Source organism: Miscanthus floridulus, chromosome 12 (assembly GCF_019320115.1).
Source record: "Miscanthus floridulus cultivar M001 chromosome 12, ASM1932011v1, whole genome shotgun sequence".
Taxonomy (NCBI): Eukaryota; Viridiplantae; Streptophyta; class Magnoliopsida; order Poales; family Poaceae; genus Miscanthus; species Miscanthus floridulus.
This window is the reverse complement of record NC_089591.1, coordinates 68,815,134-68,835,285: the sequence shown is the minus strand read 5'-3', so window position 1 is coordinate 68,835,285 and position 20,152 is coordinate 68,815,134. Positions and strand designations below refer to the sequence as shown.

The window sequence follows — 20,152 nt, the reverse complement described above, 5'->3', positions numbered from 1 at the left end:
CGCACGTACTACTACGCACCCGCAGCAGGCTGGTGGCCCGGCCGTGCACCGCCACATCATCCGGCCGGCCGCCAATAATGCGCGCGGTGCGCGTCGCGACACCGCGGTCCGTGGCCCTGCGCTGCGCGCCCGCCGGGCCGATCCGCCGCGCATGGAAAGGGGCGCCCGTCCCGACCCCGATGACGTGGGCGTGGCATCCCGGACACCGGACCGGATGAGGCGCGGTGCCGTACCTCAATTCCGGCCGTCGGTCGATGGAGACGCTTGCGGTTGCAGAGGTGGCAGCCGCAGGGCTCCCTACACCACCTACGAGTACTACACTGTGTGCTCGCTCGCGTGCCATGGCGCACTGGCACCGCCCGCGCCCGGTCCCCCACCTCTCACCCCGTTTGCCACCAGCGTACGCCGCGCGTATGGCCCGTTCGTACGTTCCGGCATTGTAAAGGGTACTACTCCGTAGACTACTAGTACTACTGGCACGAGGCAGGCAGGCAGGCTGTGCATGCGACGGGCCTGGCCGGAGGGCATGCGGGCAACCAAACGCGCCCCGCCGCAAAACCCTAGCTCCGACGATCCCCCCCGCCGTTGCCGTTGCCGCGGCCGCCAGAACCTGCCATGGCTTCGACGCATGCTCTTAAGAAGAACTACCGCTTGCGACCGCTCCCTGCAGCAGTTCTACACTGGCGGGCCCTTTGCCGTCGGGCTCGCCCCCGGCGGTGATAGCGAGGGCGGCGCCGAGGCTGAGGCCTTCCTCGCGTGCGCATGCGGTGGGGAGGTGCGCGTGGTGTCCGCCGCGGACGCCTCCGCCATAGGGGAGCCCGTCGACGGCGACTCGGAGGCCATCACCGCGCTGGCGCTGTCCCCCGACTCACGGCTCATCTTCGCCGCGGGCCACAGCAGGCTTATTAGAGTCTGGGACCTCGCATCCCGAACATGCATACGCAGCTGGAAGGTGAGTATTGAGCTGTCGTGTGTTTCGTGGTGCTCCCTGGTATCCACATTGCTGTGCACGGATTAGTGAATTCGACCACAGGAAAGCAATTTTATGTGAATGCTGCTAGATGATGACCCTGTATCTAGCTATAAAGTAACCCGGAGCTTATTCACGGCATAACAAAAATCTCGGAGTTCTGGAAGTAGTTTCGACAGTTTGAATGTAGTGCACGGCATAACAAGCAATTTTAGGAAGCTTGTATCCTTGTGTGAATGTCAGAACTGTCAAATGCACATATTCTAAGCTATCCAGCTCCTCATCCTGGAACATTATTCGTTTGATATCTTGGTTACAGTGTGTTGGGTAGGGAACTAGGGATAGGGGTCATTGCCTCATTGGTATAGTAACAGTGGGAAATTAAATGGATTGAAGTTTTAGAAGCTTCTCAAGAGCTTTGCTATTAGGCCCCGTTCGCGTGCCTTTAAACCCGGCTTGATCCGTTTCTTTTTTCATCCGGAACCAGTGTTTTTCTCTCACAAATTCCTCCAGCATTCCTCAAAACCATCCAAATTCCTCCAGAATTCCTCCAAGCGAGACTCTACTAGTTTCCTTACAAAAAATATTTTATCGCACACTTCTAGAATACCGGACCTCATGTACTGCTTTTCATAAATTGTGATTTGTGCGAAGTTAAATTAAATGTGGATGTTGTAATTTAATGTCTTAGTTTTACCTTCATATCTTTTTCTGGTTAATTGTGCAAAGATAAAGGATACCTTTATTATTTCCACTAACCAACGTGATGTTATAATCAGACATACCAATTTCTTACAGGGCATGTGCACAACTTTTCAATTTTTCATTGTTTGATCTTCATCCCTGCCATACTAATTGTTGTGTTAATTAATTAGTTAACTTAGAGACTGCATGGCTGATTTACCACTACAGGCCAACATCTTTTATACAATTAAATTTTGCTGATGCCATTATGTTAATACGATGCTAGTTTACTGCCATTTGAGGTAAACTAATGTATTTAACTTATGCTGTACAGGGACATGATGGTCCTATCATGACCATGGCATGCCTTGCTTCTGGTGGTTTGCTTGCAACTGCCGGAGCAGACAAGAAGGTCTGCGTATGGGATGTGGATGGTGGATTTTGCACCCATTTCCTTAAGAGGCCATACAGGCGTTGTGACGACCATTATGTTCCACAAAGATCCAAAAAGTCTTCTGGTGAGGACAATTTTTTGAAGATAAGGAATTGTGCTTTTATTGAACTGGATCGCTGAAAATGGCTCTGGGAGCTTGTTAGTTCAAATCAATGTATTACTTTTACTGAGCTCTACTGGTCCCCCCTCCCTCCATGTATGCAGTGTATTCCACTTCCTTTTGGTGAGCCCAAGATAATCTTTGTGTGCTGGATCTCCAGTTGTTTTCAGGAAGTGAAGATGGCACTGTGCGAGTGTGGAACCTTGAAACTAAAAAATGTGTTGCTGTGCTTAAAGAGCATTTTTCAGCAGTCACTTCATTGACATTGTCTGATGATGGACAAACATTGCTGAGCGCTGGGAGGGATAAGGTATGAGTGGTCTCATGTCTGTTATGTATTCTTGAGCTTCCATTCTGCTATCATTACATATGTTTTAAAGTGAAACATTTATACTTCTCTTGTACTGAAATATATCCATAATCCCTACGGTAAAAAATGCTCGACAAATTTGACTTTGCAGTCTTTGATGTCTATCTTTGTCCAGCCATTTTTTCTAGAATATATTCTTAGAATCCTTCAAATTAAAAGATTTTGCAGATATTTTGATTACAAATCTACACATATAACTTACATGTTTCCAAACTGAATAATGTAATTGTTATTGATGTCTTTAGTTTTTAAGGTTTGACCAAATTTTGTCTTAAACGACATGTTTTTGTGACCGGAGGTAGTATATTCTTAGGGCTCTATGAGCTCTTCAGAATATAGAGTAAGTTGGGGGGCTCAAAACAGTCAAAATTTACTGGAAGTGTTAGAGGTTGAAAATTTTCGTCCCATTTTGTATGTGGACCTTTGTGCTCAAAAAGTGGTGGTCATAGGAGTACCTGTTTTGCTTGAATTTTGATATTTCTAACATAGGAGTTTACTGTGGTGTGCATTTTCTGTGTGGAGTTACTGGTAATTCTGAATATATGGAACATCTGCAGATTGTTACCACGTGGGATATTCGTAAGTACAGCTCAAAGAAGACAATACCGACATATGAAATGATAGAAGCTGTTTCCTTCATTGGATCAGGAAGTGAGTTCTTGGCTTGTTTGGGCATAGAAGTGGCAAATATAAAGGAGAAAGTGTCTGGTTATTTTCTTACAGTTGGTGAACGTGGGGTCGTGCGTATTTGGTGCTTGGAGAGGTACATTAGTTTGCATTTATATCCTACTTTGTTCTTTGCATATTTCTGTAGTACATGCAATCAATGGGGCCTGGTGCAGTGGTGAGAGTTATCTCACTGAGTCACCAGGTCGTGGGTTCGAAGCAGCCTCTCCGTAGATTTTGCGGGGGAAAGGCTTGTCTCGGTTTATCCCTTCCCTAGACCTCACTCATGTGGGAGCCTCCGGCACTGGGTCTGCCCTTTTTTATGCAATCAATGGCTTTTCTGGTCTTCTATAGTTGTCTTTGCGTATTCGAGCAGGAAACATCTGATGTAACACTGTTAACTCAGAGAACGAGGAAACAAGAAGGGGCTTTACATCTGCTGTTATGTTGCCAAATGATCAAGGATTGCTATGTGTTACTGCTGATCAGCAGTTTTTGTTCTATTGTCCCAAAAGAACTGATGATGGGACCTTTGAACTGTCCCTATATAGACGACTAATAGGGGTATAATGATGAGATTCTTGGCTTGAAGTTTGTCGGGGAGGACGAACAATATCTTGCTGTAGCTACCAACTTGGAGCAGGTGAGCTATTCGTAAATGATGTCTGCACAGTTCTTGTTGGCTAATGCACTTGAAACTTATGAAACCGTTACCTACATATTCAGGTCCGTGTTTATGATGTGGCGTCGATGTCATGTTCTTATGTACTTGCTGGCCACACCGAAATAGTTGTTTGCATTCAGAGTCGACGGGTGCAAAGGGTAAGGAAGCTAGTCGAACCAGCTAGGATCCGTTTAGGTAGTTGGAATGTAGGGTCACTTACAGGTAAGTTAAGAGAATTAGTTGATACCGCGACTAGGAGGCGTGTAAATATATTATGCGTTCAAGAGACTAAATGGAAGGGTCAGAAGGCGAAGGAGGTGGACAATACAGGTTTCAAGCTTTGGTACACAGGGACAGTCGCGAATAGAAATGGAGTAGGAGTTTTGATTGATAAGAGCCTCAAGAATGGTGTGGCGGGAGTGAGAAGGCAAGGAGATAGGATTATCTTAGTCAAGCTTGTCGTGGGTGATATGGTCTTGAACGTAATTAGTGCGTATGCTCCCCAAGTAGGCCTCGACGAGAGTGCTAAGAGACAGTTCTGGGAAGACTTAGATGGCCTGGTTAGAGCTATACCTAGTAGTGAGAAGCTTTTTATAGGAGATCTTAATGGGCATGTAGGTACTACAAGCGCAGGTTTCGAGGCAGTTCATGGAGGTTTTGGGTATGGTAGTAGGAATCAGGAGGGGGAGGAAGTTCTGGACTTCGCGGTAGCTTTTGACCTGATGATAGCCAACACTTTCTTTAGAAAGAGAGAATCTCATCTAGTGACCTTCAGTAGCGGACAACACTGTAGCCAGATTGACTTTGTCCTCGCAAGAAGAAAGGACAAACGAGCATGCTTGGATTGCAAGGTGATACCAGTGGAGTGTGTTGTTTCTCAACATAAGCTTTTGGTGGTAGATTTTCGTTTTCAGGTGCGTGCCCGTAGGGATAAACAAGCTAAGATTGAAAGAACAAAGTGGTGGAAACTGAAAGGGGAGACGTCAGAGGTATTTAGGGGAAGGGCTATCAAAGAGGGCTCTTGGAAGGAAGAAGACGACATAAACAATATGTGGGACAAGATGGCAACCAACATTCGGAAGGTAGCCTCAGAGGTGTGTGGAGTAACCAAAAGAAGGGGACACGAGGCTAAAGATACTTGGTGGTGGAACGAGGAAGTCCAAAGGGCTATTAAGGAGAAGAAAGAATGCTATAGACGCTTGTACCATGACAGGAGTGTGGACAACATAGAGAAGTATAAGGTGGCAAAGAAGACTGCAAAGCGAGCTGTAAGTGTGGCAAAGGGTAGAGCGTACGAGGATCTTTACCAACATTTAAGTACGAAGGAAGGAGAGAAGGACATTTATAGGATGGCTAGGGTTCGTGAGAGAAAGACACGGGACTTCAACCAAGTTAAGTGCATTAAGGATGAAAGGGAGCATCTCTTGGTAAAGGAGGATGAGATCCGACATCGATGGCAAGAGTATTTTGATAAATTGTTCAAAGGTGAGAATATGGACACAACCTTTCAGTTGGATGACTCTTTTGATGACACCAATAGGCGCTTTGTGCGGAGAATCCAAGAATCTGAGGTCAGAGAGGCGTTGAAAAGGATGAAAGGAGGTAAGGCGATGGGACCGGATGGTATCCCAATCGAGGTGTGGAGATGCCTCCGGGACATAGCTGTAGTATGGTTAACCAAGCTGTTCAACCATATTTTTCGATCGAACAAAATGCCTGATGAGTGGAGGAGAAGTATATTGGTACCGATCTACAAGAATAAAGGGGATATTCAAAGTTGTACAAATTACCGGGGAATTAAGTTGATGAGCCATACTATGAAGCTATGGGAGAGAGTTATCGAGCATCGCTTGAGAGCAATAACGCGGGTCTCTATGAACCAATTTGGTTTCATGCCCGGAAGGTCAACCATGGAAGCCATTTTCTTAATAAGACAAGTTATGGAGCGGTATAGGGAGAAGAAGAAGGACCTACACATGGTTTTTATTGACTTGGAGAAGGCTTATGATAAAATACCAAGGAATGTTATGTGGTGGGCTTTGGACAAACATAAAGTCCCAACGAAGTACGTCGGGCTCATTAAGGACATGTACAGCAATGTTGTGACTAGAGTTCGAACAAGTGATGGAGACACGGATGACTTCCCGATTAGGATAGGACTACATCAAGGGTCAGCTTTGAGCCCTTATTTATTTGCTTTAGTGATGGATGAGGTCACAAGGGACATACAAGGGGATATCCCTAGGTGTATGCTTTTCGCGGACGATGTAGTGCTAGTTGATGAAAGCCGGACAGGAGTGAATCAGAAACTGGAGTTATGGCGGGAGACTTTGGAGTCCAAAGGTTTTAGACTTAGTAGAACTAAAACTGAGTATATGAGATGTGACTTTGGCACTACTACTCGGGAGGAGGAAGATGTTAGTTTGGAAGGTCAAGTAGTGCCTAGGAAGGATACCTTTCGATATTTAGGATCAATGCTACAGAGGGACGGGGATATTGATGAAGATGTTAGCCATAGAATTAAAGCAGGGTGGATGAAGTGGCGGCAAGCGTCTGGTGTCCTATGTGACAAAAGGGTACCACAGAAGCTAAAAGGCAAGTTTTATAGGACGGCGATTAGACCTGCTATGTTGTATGGTGCAGAATGTTGGCCTACGAAAAGACGACATATTCAACAGCTAAGTGTCGCGGAAATGCGTATGTTGCGTTGGATTTGCGGTCATACAAGAAGGGATCGAGTTCCGAACGATGATATACGTGAGAGATTAGGGGTAGCGCCAATTGAAGAAAAGCTTGTCCAACACCGATTGAGATGGTTTGGACATGTGCAACGGAGACCTCCAGATGCACCGGTGCGTAGTGGAATCCTAAGTCAGGATAGTAACGTGAAGAGAGGCAGAGGAAGACCGAAGTTGACTTGGGTAGAGGCAATAAAAGGAGACTTGAAAGGATGGAATATACCCAAAGACTTAGCCTTAGATAGGAGTGCTTGGAAGATAGCTATTCACGTGCCTGAACCTTGATTGCTTCTGTTGGGTTTCAATTCTAGCCTACTCCAACTTGTTTGGGACTTAAAGGCTTTGTTGTTGTTGTTGTTGCTGCATTGACACCTGTGTCTCTGCTTCTGGGAAGACAGTTGTTGTAACTGGGAGCAAGGATAATACTGTAAGTAAGGATAATACTGTAAGTTGTGATGTCTGGACCTGAAAACTATGTTGACTTACCCTAACGTTTTTGTTTGTGGTTTCTTTTGATAATCCTCACTGCTGTTGAGTACATTCTTGTGCTGCTTTTCCTATTTTTGAGTGTGATCTTTTGTACACAGGTGAGGTTATGGGATGCTGAAAGAAAAAACTGTATTGGCATTGGCAAAGGCCATCTGGGAGCTGTTGGTTCTGTTGCCTTCTCAAAGAAAACAAAGAACTATTTTGTTAGTGGCAGCAGGTTTGCTCTTCAGTTTCTGTGATCTTTGTTTGTCTGAAGTGACACCAAAATTGAAGTGACACCAAAATTGTTATTAAGATTATCTTTTTGTTAGCGATCGAACCATCAAGGTATGGACCTGGGATGATGCCCTTGGTGATGCTGAGGATGAAGTCCCTCTTAAAGCAAAGGTTGTTGTAGCTGCACATGATAAAGATATTAATTCTCTGGCAATTTCACCTAATGATGGCCTTGTTTGCAGTGGTTCTGAGGTAAGATTGTAGCATGATACTTCATCTATTCCAAATTATAGGTCACTTTGGTTTTGTCCTAAGTCAAACTTCTCTAATTTTGAGCATGGTTATTGAAAAATTCATTATATCTACACCATTAAATTTGTTTCATTAAATCCACCAGAAATGTCTTAATTATATATTTTTTTCCTAAAAACTTGGTCAGAATTTATAAATTTGGCTTAGGACCGAGCTAAAGTGACCTATAATTTGGAAATGAGGGTGTAGTTCTTTTAGATGTGCTTTTATCTGGCTTACATCATGTGATTTTCATTATATATTATCAAATTTTGTTTTGTAGGACCGAACTGCTTGCATATGGCTACTCCCTAACCTAGTGTCCTCTGTTGTCCTTAAGGGGCACAAAAGAGGAATCTGGTCAGTTGAGTTTTCTCCTGTTGAACCATGTGTCATGACATCCTCTGGTGATAGAACAATCAAAATATGGTCCATTGCTGATGGCTCATGCTTGAATACATTTGAGGGTCATACATAAGTGTTCTGCAAGCTTCTTTCCTTTCACGTGGAACTGAAGTTGTTTCTTGTGGTAATAGAAAATAAGCTGTTCGTCCAAGTTATTATCTTGAGCCTTTAGGGAGTCTTGTTGATTCTGTTCTTCTTCTTCTACAACAACAACAACAACAAAAAAGCTTTTAAGTCCCAAACAAGTTGGGGTAGGCTAGAATTGAAACCCAGCAGAAGCCATAAAGGTTCAGGCACGTGAATAACTATTTTCCAAGCACTCCTATCTAAGGCTAAGTCTTTAGGTATATTTTATCCTTTCAAGTTGATTCTGTTCTTCTGATGTTCCTAAATGTAGGAAGTGATGGTCTAGGGAAGCTATGGACAATCGAGACAAATGAATGCATTGCTACTTATGATAAGCATGATGGGAAGGTATGACATCATTGCCATGCATGAGGGAAGAGTTCCTTTTCTGTCTCATTGCTGGAGGGGACTCAAACTCCCTATTATTTGTTCCATAGGTCTGGGCATTGGCTGTTGGCATGAAAACCGAAATGGTTGCTACTGGTGGAGCCGATGCTGTCGTCAACCTGTGGCATGATTGCACCATGGAAGATAAGCAGGAAGATTTCCTTAAGAAGGCAAGTGAAACATTCTGTTACGCTTTCAACATATATAATTGCAAGTAAGATGCTTGCTTATATATAAATATATATATAATATTCTGCTACAAACGGTGTATTCTACCACCCATGAGCAATGGCGTCCTCGAGCCCGTGCGGGCAGTGCGACCGAACTGGGCCCCAAAAATTCATGGGCCCTAAAATTTACAAAGTATCCTAAGTATATATAATAATTGTGGGCTTGTTTTAATTAGTAAATTAGCCACAGGCCCAATAAACGTGGCCTCCTACTCCTACCGGAGAAAAGCACCACACATTGAGTCCACGATCGTGAGTCGGAAAAGTCTGTGGCTGGCGATTCTTCTTCACGTAAGTTCCTAACCCTTCGTGAGTTCGTGGCTTCGTCGCTTGGACTTGTTCCTCGCCCTCGCCGTTGTTGGTCGCTCGAGAGTTGAGACCTAGTCGCAATCCCAGATGGCCGGACCCAGATCGGAGACGCCAAACAGAGATCATCGCCTGGTATAAATTCCATGCCCAGCCCCTATTTTATTTAGTTAATCTTTTGTGCATTGTCTTTGTACACAAATTGATCTATTGTAATTATATTGTTCCAACTTGCAAGCCATGTCTTCTTCAAATTTCTTCAAAATGGCCACACCGACGCCGCCCCCGCCCGACCTGGGCGCGACACCAGTTGACGGTTGCCGTCTTGATTGGAGGGCAACGCTCTTCTTCAGCACCGACACCAAAGGATTCCGATGCCTGCCAACGCTGCAAGAAGTGAAAAACATAAGTCACGATGAAGTCCGATTAAAATAGGAAAAACAAAGGAGTTGACAGCTCACCTTGGTGCCATCGAGCGGCAGATGCGTTCAGGGGATGAATCCCCCGACCCCTACTCCATCTCGTCAGAATGGGGCCATTTTGAGCTCGCCCTCTGCTCCTAAGCAGAGGTGCTCGCCCTTGATAGCTCCTAGGGCACGACGTTGGAGCTGCCCACCTCTGCTGGCTCCTGGGGCATGACGGTGGAGCCACCCACCTCTGTTGGCTCCTAGGGTAGGCCGGTGGTGTGTCCCGCCTCCATCGGTTCCTAGGGGGCATCATCAAAATGGCCCGCCCCTACCGGTTCCCCTGATGTGCCCTTCCCTCCGTGGAATAGGAAGGGTCCTGATGCCTACAACGATGAACCGATGCCTATCAATGCATCCGCGTTCTCAAGGTTGTCCCACTCAATATCGTCGGCTAGCGTTTCTTCCTTCATCACTTTGTTGTTGTTGCCATCATCGTCGTTGTCAGTATCCTCCCCTCGTTCCCCGTGCCCGTAGCTTCCGCTGCTTCTTTCTCTTCTTGTCCTCCTTCACCTTCCTTAGCCACTCATGCTTGGTGCGATTCGCCGCCCTCACAGCCAAAACCCTTGGCAGCGGCGCCAGGTGATCCATGAGGATGAGGTCCCTCGGCTAGTCCTGCCCCTCTTAGAGTTAGTCTCATGGGTCAGGAAATCAACTGAAGCAGAGGCAGGAGAAAGGAAAACTTACGAAAACGATGTAGCCTAGTTCCGGCCACATCGAGGGATGCCCTAGCACCGGGTAGACAAAGTCAAGAGCAACACCCACATCATCCCGTAGAGCTCCATCACCTCCTTGATGTGTTGCACGATCTCAGGAGTTGGGGAGCGTTCCCTCGACGAGCGTCATTCCGCCAAACTGATGCCTTGGGCACCATCGCGTATAGCGAGAGTGCGCGCCTCATCGGTGGCGCCACTCTCCTCGCATGGTAAGCCCCGATGATGCCTGACCCTTTAGGCCGTTCTCCTTCAGAATATGGATGGCGGTGATGTGGTCTCGGATCCTCTTCTTTTCCTTCTCTGAGATGCACCCCACTTCCTCCACTGGCTCCAGGGGCCTCTTCGATCAGGCGCTCGGTGAACTCTAGCAGAGGGGCGTCGGCGGCGTTCTTGAGGTAGAACTATTGCGAGTGCCACCCCTTGTTGGACATCGAGAGCCACATGGACAGGTACTCGCTGACCTAATTGTTCCGAAGCTGGATGCCGGTGCACCCCATCAGCATGTGCAGCTCCTGCTTGCCTGCCCTTCTCCCTCTTCTTCTAAAGGTTGACGGTGAAGAAATACCTCCACAAGTCAAAGTGAGCACTGATCCCTAGGAATCCTTCGCACAGCGCGACAAACACCGCCATGTATTGGATCCCGTTAGGATTGAGATGTTGTAGCTCAATCTTGTAGAAGTGCAGCAGCCCCCAGAGGAATTTGTGGGCAGGGGGTCGTGAGCCCACGCTCGTGGAAGTAGGGCGAATGACGCCACATAGCCATTGGGCGGCGATAGTGCATCCTCGTTGCCAGGCAGCAACCACTCCTCGGACATGGTCTGTGCGCAAAGAAGACCATGATGGACGAGGCCCTCCATGCACTGGAAGGTGATGTCAGAGCGGCACTACGGATCCATTGGAAAGTAGGGGCGAATGAATGTGAGCTCAACGGCGGTGGAGATGCGAAGGCAGGAAACCCTAGCACTGGCGGTGGTGGCGTGGCTGTGGAGGTAAGGATGCAGGCATGCGTATGAAACACGGAGGGCTAACCCTTTGGTTTTATAGGGGCGACGGGTGCGAGGAAACCAACCGCTTGCCTAGATCTCCATGCACGCAACCTCTGGCTGTCCCCTCGGAAAATGCGCCGAATGTTTTGCCTCCCTGAAGGGGCCACTACCGGTCACAGGTAAGAGGGATACAGAGCTGAAAACGCTCCTACGACCCGTTTATGCCTAGGAGTTCGAAGGTTGGCCCACTGACGGGTTCGACAACCGCTCCGGGCACCTTTAGAGTGAGGGGTGGAAAGAGGTGGGCCCGCTAGCAGCCAGTACCTGGGCGCACGAGCGCCACATGGCATCCTGGCCCGTGTTCGAGTCTTGGCCGGATACAATCCATGGTTTTTGACCCAAGAACTATATGGATTGACCGTTGAGAATCTGGAGTCGGTCACCACCCGACCCAAGCCGGACCCCCACGAACAGGATGCTGGGCCCCACTAGGACTAGCCCATTAACAGCTCATCGAGCACCATGATTCGTCCATAGAGAAAAATCATGGCACGGCTCAGCCCCTCCATTTTTATCACAAAAAACATTTGAGGGAAGACGATCACAAAACGAGCCGACTCTCGACCGAACCCTGCTACGTGCGGGGGCTCAAGGAAAGTTAGACTCGCAAGGAGACCGAACTCGTGGTCATAGAACGACGGTAGGTCGATCAGACCCCCGTAGGGGTCGGAATCAAGAAAGACCTTTTTTGATCCACCAAATCTCACGGCTAAACCCACAAGAGGTCCGATCATGATGAAAGGAATCGTTGTCCCTAGAACACGTCGTGGGCAACAAAAAGAAGGCTAAGGCCCTCAGAGTCCTCCCATCTGAAAAAGCCTCTGAAGGAGTATTCTACTCCTCCGTAGGCTTGGGGGCTACACCTATTGGGTGCGCTCGCGCGCACCCACTGGCAAGTCAAAAAATCCTCCGGGCGATTCTACCCGAATCACACGGGGGCTACTGTTGGGGACCAATACTAGGGTATCCGACGAGGAGGAGCTAATAATTATCAACATTGATTCATCCGAGCAGTCAAGTGCACAACTATAGCTCCAACCAACCCCCAGGTGCGTAGGTTCCGCCTCGCCCGACCGCTGGGGCACGGGATCCGGCTCGCCCGACCACTAGGGGGCGGGCTCCGCCTTGCCCGACCTCTGGGTCAAGGGCTCAGCCTTGTCCGTCCTCTAGGTCGGGGGCTTCGCCTCACCCGGCCTCTGGGTCAGGGGCTCTGCCTCACCCGATCTCTGGGTCAGGGGCTCTATCTTGCCCTACCACTTGGGGCAGGCTCCGTCTTGCCCCGCCTCTAGGTCGGGGGGCTCCGTCTCACCCGACCCCTCAGGCGCGGCTCCCGACGAAAGGTTGTACCGCCGTCAACCACTACGGGTTAGAAGGTACAACCCAAGGTCAAACTTCTGGCACCGTGCAGGGAGCAGGCACGTCTCGACGTGACCTATGGCCACGACATGTCACTCTAGGGAATCCACATCGCCCACAGTGACGGACGTGTGGTCACTATACTGTCTACACCCCGTATGGCCACTGACCAGCACGTCGGTTCGTTGTGTCGTCAGGGCGTGGCATCAACGGTGAACAGGAGCCCGACATGGAATCGTCCCTGTCACCGTCTACAATATCGTCGGACCCGCATAAAGGAGAAGAAAGACCAGACAGTCCTGAAAGCCTTCTTCTCCTTAGCTTTTCTCTCTTTTTCTCTGTAACCTGCTCTTCCCCTTTGTCTATAAAAGGGGAAGCAGGACGCCCATAAAGGGCACGGCTGTATACGACTGGACACGGCTCGATACGCCTTAGCAGCATACGCACACATCAGAGACTTGGGATCCTTTCTGTTTCGCCTGTCTGTAACCCCTACTACAAACTTTCAGTGTCGATAACACGAGCAGCAGCGAACTGGACGTAGAGACATTCCGCCCGAACCAGTATAACATTTGTGCCTTCCGGGCACATCATCAAGCCTGACGCGTAATCTAAAAATTTACTATTAGGTAACTCAAAACACCGACAAGTTTCCTTTTTTTTTCCTTGGAATCGGCGCAATCCTCGGAACGAATCCTTCATTCTATGTCCCCGTAATTTCGTTCACAACAGCCACAAGAAAAGGATCAAGCTTTGACAATCCTTAAAGTTCACAACTCAAGCGCAGTAGTGTACCGTTACCGCTACAGTTAAGCCTCGGTTGCGTGGGAACGGATGCTTCAGTTCAAAGAGCTCTGATGATGATGATAACTACATGCGGCTTCTCCTCCAAGCACAATCTCTCTAGTCTGCCTAGGACAACCTGACCATTGAAAAACCACCGGTCGCTGTTACTGCTCTGTTCAGGCAAGCCGTGAGGACCACGGTAGGTGGCCCGGCACCGGCAGGGGGTGGCGGGAGTCCCGAGGCAAGACGATGTGGATGCGTTTTTATTTTGTTCCCAGGCTGCAGACGCGGAGCGCGCCAGAAGGTTCAGCCAATAAACGTGGCGGAACGGGGGGACGTCGCTGTGCCCGCCCCGGTGCGCGAGCCGTGCCGGCCGATTCCCTAGCCATGTGCTCGAGCGACACGTGAGGCCGCGCACGGGACCCCTCATGCCCCTCGCGTGGCGGCTCCCCGGCCGTCAGTCACCTCACCAACAGGCAACAGGCATCCGTCTCCCTCTTCCGCCTCCGGGCTCCGGCACAGGTGCACAGCGGCGTCGATCCGTCGCCGGGTCAACTCGGATGCTGGCTGAGGCCAAAAAATAAAATAAAAAAAACTCGGATGCTGGCTGGCCCTATTATCTGAAGCAGAAATTTGTAGCGCTAGCATACTAGTACCTCGACTCCACACAGCTGATTTCCAGGTGTTCAATCGTTTTGCTTTCGGTCAACAAAAGTTCGTATCCTAGTAGTGCGGAAGAACAGGTCCCGGTTTGGACTTTGCATCGCACGAGACCTGACCAAAACAGCCGCGCAGTTAGGCTGGGTTTAGTTCGTGAAATTTAGAAATTTGGCTACCGTAGCACTTTCGTTTTTATTTGGCAATTAGTGTTCAATCGTGGACTAATTAGGCTAAAACGTTCGTCTCGCGATTTTCAACCAAACCGTGTAATTAGTTTTTTTCGTCTACATTTAATGCTCCATACACGTATCGTAAGATTCGATGTATGCTTGTAGCTCTTTAAAATCTTTTTGAGAACTAAACACAGCCTTATATGCATTATAAGGGAGTACGTGCAAATCAACTCAACTCAACAGAAACAATTCAATCAGCTACGACCGCGCACATGTACACGAACAAGGACGTGGTGCATACGTACATGCGCAGCCGCAGTTCGAGACAAAAGGCAGTGTCCGACTGGGCGCTCCACCGCAGGCCGCAGCAGCAGAGTCCCGATCGGGAGCGTGCACGTCGCCGTACGTCAGCAGACTTAACGATCTTGACGGATTTGAGACTTGGCAAGTCGTCTCTTGGAAGTGAAGCACCCGGCGCCCGCCCCAACGAAGCAACGAGCGCCCGCGCCGGCGGCGTGTCAGCCAGCCCGGGAATTGCCATGGCGAGAAGAGAAAGAAACGACGACCCGGGAAAGTCCCAGGAAGCCAGCCGGCCGCGGAGCGGCGGAGAAGACACGGTTAACTAATCCCCGGGCCACGCAAGTCCCCGCCACCGCACCGCGCGCGCGGCGCCAGGACAGCCATTCCTTGCGGCAGGCAACGGAGCCATCATGGCGTCACGCGGCCTCGCTGTTGCCTTGTTTATTACGGACTATCTGTCGCTGCTGGGTGCCGTCGGTCTCAGGCACCACCGAGAGCGGGCGAACCGGCGGTGACCTCAGGTGCTCGCTCTCTGGTTGCTCCAGTTCCCACACTTTTACTGAACCATGACGGCTACGGCTACGGCTACGGCTGCAACTTCCGGAGCTGGCGACGAGAGTCCTGGAAGGAATGGAAGGACAGGCAGGCGGCCGGTAGAATAAAATTTCGTTGCAGTGCTGGAGTATTTGATTTGCTTGGCCGTATACTACTGACGACTGACGTTGCCCCAACAACCCGGCAGCCGCCATGAAATCAGCAGCACGACATGGTCGTCTCCGTCCTCCCCCAGCGCAACAAAAGTCTTCCAGGGCAAATGGAGAGTCATCCCATCCGTTTTTTACTGGAGCAAAAGTCCAAAGCGGCAAGACTTTGGCTTGGCTCCGCTGCCTTTACAAGTGTTCCGTCCGACCGGTCCGCACCGGGCCTGCTTCCAACTACACAGTACGTTGGCATAAAACGGAGCTCTACGCCTCTAGCTCTGCTCCATGCCGCTATGAACGTGAATACGTACGTGATCATGTAATCCTACTGGCCCGCTCTCTTGGTTCGAAAGCTCAATGGATCGATCGATCGAGCATTGCATTTGCACTGCAATTATGATGCTCTGAACCGGGTGTATTCGCTTGGCTGATAAGCCATGGCTGAAAGTACTGTTGGTTGGCTGATTTGTTGTGAGAGAAAAATTTTATTTGTTGGCTGATAAAGTACAGCGTATAAGCGAAACGAACATGAGGATGATGGGGGGATGCCCGCGGCATGGGTGCATATTTGAGCTGCCCTTCTTTCCTGGCTGGATCTCTCCTCCGTGTCCGGGGTCCCATGCATGCCCATCCCAGCCCGCCGGAACCAAGAACAGGAACAGGCATCTTTCCACACGACGATTATGAATGGCTGCCACGGGATCCCGAATAATGCACGGCATGATTAACCAGACACGCCGTAGCCTTTTCGAACGCTCCGGCGGCCAGCTCTCGAGGAGCCTTTCCTCGCAACCGCGATGCTGTCCAGCCAGATCAGTGCCCATGCATATGCATGCTTCCACTCCTGTAGCACCCAAGAAAAAAGGACGGACGAACGAGCCAATGGTAACCCTAGCTAGGCTCGCGTAGCTTCCACACACACTCACATTGGCCGTTTCTGAGCTTTCGTAGCATACGGTTGCTTCGTCCCGTAAATTGAGACCGTGAAGCAGGGGGGATGATAAATGATGATCATACATCAGGCTTACATCACACGTCGCCATGCGTGAATAACGCAGCAACTGCACTGCAGGGTGCGCGTAGACTTCGAGTGAAATTGTCAAGCGAAATTGAAAAACACTGGAGGATGTGAAAGCGAGCATCTGATCCCCTCCTGCCCGGCCCATCCATCGGTGGTGATCGGTTTATACTTGTGCCGCGGATGGCGGATGCCCCATTGCGCCTCCCCTGGCCTGGGCGCCTGGCCAGGTGAAGCTCCCTCGGTGCGGCCGTGGTTGATCCGCTTGCCGGTGGCGTGACTCGAAAACGGCGTGGCTGGCTAGTGGTAACTTTTTCACAGCGGGAAAATCGTGGCTGGGTGCTTTGGCACATCTGCACTAGCCACCGCCCTGAATGGGCGCCTCCTAGAGGCTACAGCAGCATTGGTGGAGCAAGTGACGAAGAAACCGCACAAAGCACCAGGTATTCTGACCAATAAACAAACAACACCAACAAAGTGAGAAAACGAGGACATGTGTGCCGGGCCGGGTCGGATCGGGTCTCAGGCTGTGACTTGTGTGACCAGTGCCCGGAACCAGATGGAACAAGACTCGACGTCACTGCTGATGGCTGCGTGCCCTCGATTGACTGCAGCAGCTCGGACGAAAACTCCACTCGACAGCACGACTTGGCATGCAGTGATTTCACACTTTCACTGCAGTGTGCAGTGAGCTTCTTTCACTGTGATATCTGCATCGAGCACCGTGAAGCAACAGCAATCTGATGGACCAGGTTTTACATCTCCTGAACCTGAAGCGTGACAGCTGACCTGTGTGAGGGAAGGCAGCCAAAATTTATAGGGCACGGTGCAGAACGGGTCTGGCGGGCGGCGGACCGGATCCGGCTGGGGGAGCGGATAAGGACGAGCTCGGCCTCGACCGGGCATGACACGAACACAGAAGAGCGTCGTTTCCTGTTGGTAATTTACCACCTCAGCTTTCCTACCTCCACTTCTTTCTTCCAAAGCCTTCGCCTTTTCCTCTCGTCTTCCCTCCCCCTCTCTCCCACTCCAAATCCCCCCTATCCCTACTCTCTATCTTTCTCTCCACACCCACATTCTCCCTGCTCTGCACCTCGCAGTTTTGGTTGTGGATCGCTGGAAATGGCAATCGACGATGAATCGCCGCTCAGAGGCGGCGGCACCGTGGTAACGTGGATAGCACACCCTCTTTTGTACTCCTTTTCTTTCGGTGCCCTGTTTCTTTGCTCTGTGTTGGATTGGGCTGGCGCTAATGGCGGCGCCGGATCGAATGCGGCAGGGAGGAGGCGGGTGCGACGGCGCGGAGAACCAGCGGTGGCCGCCGTGGCTCAAGCCGCTGCTGGGGACGAGCTTCTTCGGTCAATGCAAGCTGCACGCGGACGCGCACAAGAGCGAGTGCAACATGTACTGCCTCGACTGCATGAACGGCGCGCTCTGCTCCCAGTGCCTCGCCTACCACCGCGACCACCACGCCATCCAGGTGGGCACACCCCCCGGGGGGGAAAAGTGGCATTTCTTGGCGTCGGATTGGAGCACCAGGCGCCGGGCCCTTTCTTGGAAAGAAACGGCAGCTCCGGCCGGCGCCCGTGGTTCCATCCAAAGACTCTTCTTGTTATCGGTCTCTCCTCCGTCGCGGAGACTTGTGGTAGTTGCATCCAAGGTTGCAACGGCCAATCTTTCCTTTCACGTTTTAGGGCGAAAAATCCAAAGATGAGAATAACTGACTTTCTTGAAGTGGCAGCAAATGTGCCTGTTCCATCTGCGGCTTCTTGCTGACGGCGATGCATGCTCTGTTCGGTTGGTGGTGGTGGTGCAGATACGGAGGTCCTCCTACCACGACGTGATCCGGGTGTCGGAGATTCAGAAGGTGCTGGACATCACCGGTGTGCAGACCTACATCATCAACAGCGCGCGCGTGGTGTTCCTAAACGAGCGCCCGCAGCCGAGGCCCGGCAAGGGCGTCACCAACACCTGCGAGGTCTGCGAGCGCAGCCTCCTCGACACCTTCCGCTTCTGCTCCCTCGGCTGCAAGGTACGCCGCCCGCCGCCAGTCCAATCCAAGGCCACCCCATTGTTCTATAGCTGGCATTCCCCGCTTCGCACGTGTGGTTTGCAATAACAACACCGTAGCACTAATGTCCCGTGGACGCGCCGCGCAGATCGTCGGGACCTCCGGCGACTTCCGCATCCGCAAGAAGCACGCCGCCGTCAAGAAGAAGAAGAAGCAGGCCCAGCACCAGCACCAGCAGCACAGGGGCGCGGCGGCGGCGGCGTCGGAGTCGGAGTCGGAGGACGACTCGTCCACCAGCACCAGCGGCGGCAGCGACAAGAGCAGCGTGGTGCAGAGCTTCACCCCGTCGACCCCGCCGGCGACCGCCAACAGCTTCCGCACCGGGAAGCGGCGCAAGGGCGTGCCGCACCGGTCGCCGTTCGGCAGCCTCATGGAGTTCTAGACCACCAAAGGCGCGGGTCCGATTCCGATGCCGGCCGGCCGGCCCACGCGGCCGCCCTCATCCACAGAACACAGCGGTACACCACTGTAGCATACGCATTTCTACATACCATCTATAGGTGTTTGCCGGATCGACCGGTCTACATACATAGGCATAGCCAGCCAAATACAGTAGTAACAACGGTTTGGGTTTGGTGCCTCTAAAAGGAAACGAGCTAGTTGTAGCAGTTACTCTTGTCGTCACTACTAAGTTTTGCAAGTTTTACCTATAGGTGTTTTCCTAGTTCTACTTTTACCGGTGCTTGATATAGCAGTAGAAATGTACATATACATATACTGTCACAGATGGGGGAATGGTAGGAGTGTTCATATTCGTGTTTGCCTTGTTGCCTGTAATAAAAGGATAAGAATGCTGCTCCTGGATGGCCTTCAATGTCAAGGGTTTGTGTTGCTTGATTTGATGGTGGTTTCTCTTCTCCTCCGCCCCTCTTTTCTCTGTACCATCCACCGCCTGGTGTCTGATGCTAGAATCCACCGTGCACATGTGCAAGTGCAATGCAGGGGGGCTGGTGCTAGCAATGGAATGTGATTCGTCGCTGCGGTACGGCGAGCTGAGCCGTGCCCCCTGCCTAACTTTGGTTGACCCGCTGTTCGGCCCGGACAGCGGCCGGTCGATGCCGACGTTGTCGCCATCTTAGGCCATCGTCGCCGCTGGGCGGGCCGTCCGGATGTCTTCCTTCCGCCCATACGGAAACGGAAGAGTAGTCACCACCCGCCCAACCGGCGTTCGGGCATTCAAGCTCGCCCGCGGTAGGGCCCTCTCCCTCTCAGTCGACGCAATAAAGACGGATCGATCTAGCAGCCCAGATCCATGGGTCTGTACGGCGCCCAATGATCCGTGTGCTGGCAGGTCCACGTGCGGCTTCCGGGCTTGAAAGAAGGGGGAATCTCTGTGGGTCCTTAAAAAGTTTAGCGGTTTTCAACGTCTCTGTTCTAACTTTTTTATACCCTTCGTAGACTTTAATACGATAAAGCTATAGGTGCGAAAAGTCAAAAATACCCTTAAATTTAAATATGTCATTTTTTAAAGCATCTTAACAATTTCAAATGAAAAAACTTAAAACTAGAAAGTTGTAGATCTCATCGAGATCTATAATTTTCATATAAAAATTATCTTCATTTAATTTCGTAAAAAATATGAGTTTTCTAAGATATATTAATCGTATCAAATCATTTTTTTACGGAATTAAATGAAGATAATTTTTAAATAAAAATTATAGATCTCGACGACATCTGCAACTTTCTAGTTTTGAGTTTTTTCATTTGAAATCGTTAAGATGCTCAAAAAATTAATGACATATTTAAACTTAAGGGTATTTTCGAT

General features: G+C 50.2%; 1 protein-coding gene and 1 pseudogene across 1 annotated transcript; both read left to right on the top strand.

Annotated features, from left to right (window-relative positions):
• The first annotated feature begins 393 nt into the window (after nt 1-393).
• LOC136497202 (protein TORMOZ EMBRYO DEFECTIVE-like) overlaps nt 394-20,152 on the top strand; it is a 76,105-nt pseudogene continuing 56,346 nt past the window's right edge.
• On the top strand, nt 17,247-19,224 carry LOC136497450 (protein RGF1 INDUCIBLE TRANSCRIPTION FACTOR 1-like). Its single transcript, XM_066493246.1, has 4 exons — nt 17,247-17,483; nt 17,596-17,796; nt 18,133-18,348; nt 18,476-19,224. Exons 1-4 carry the CDS (start codon nt 17,439-17,441, stop codon nt 18,767-18,769), a joined length of 756 nt encoding a protein of 251 aa, XP_066349343.1. The 5' UTR covers nt 17,247-17,438; the 3' UTR covers nt 18,770-19,224.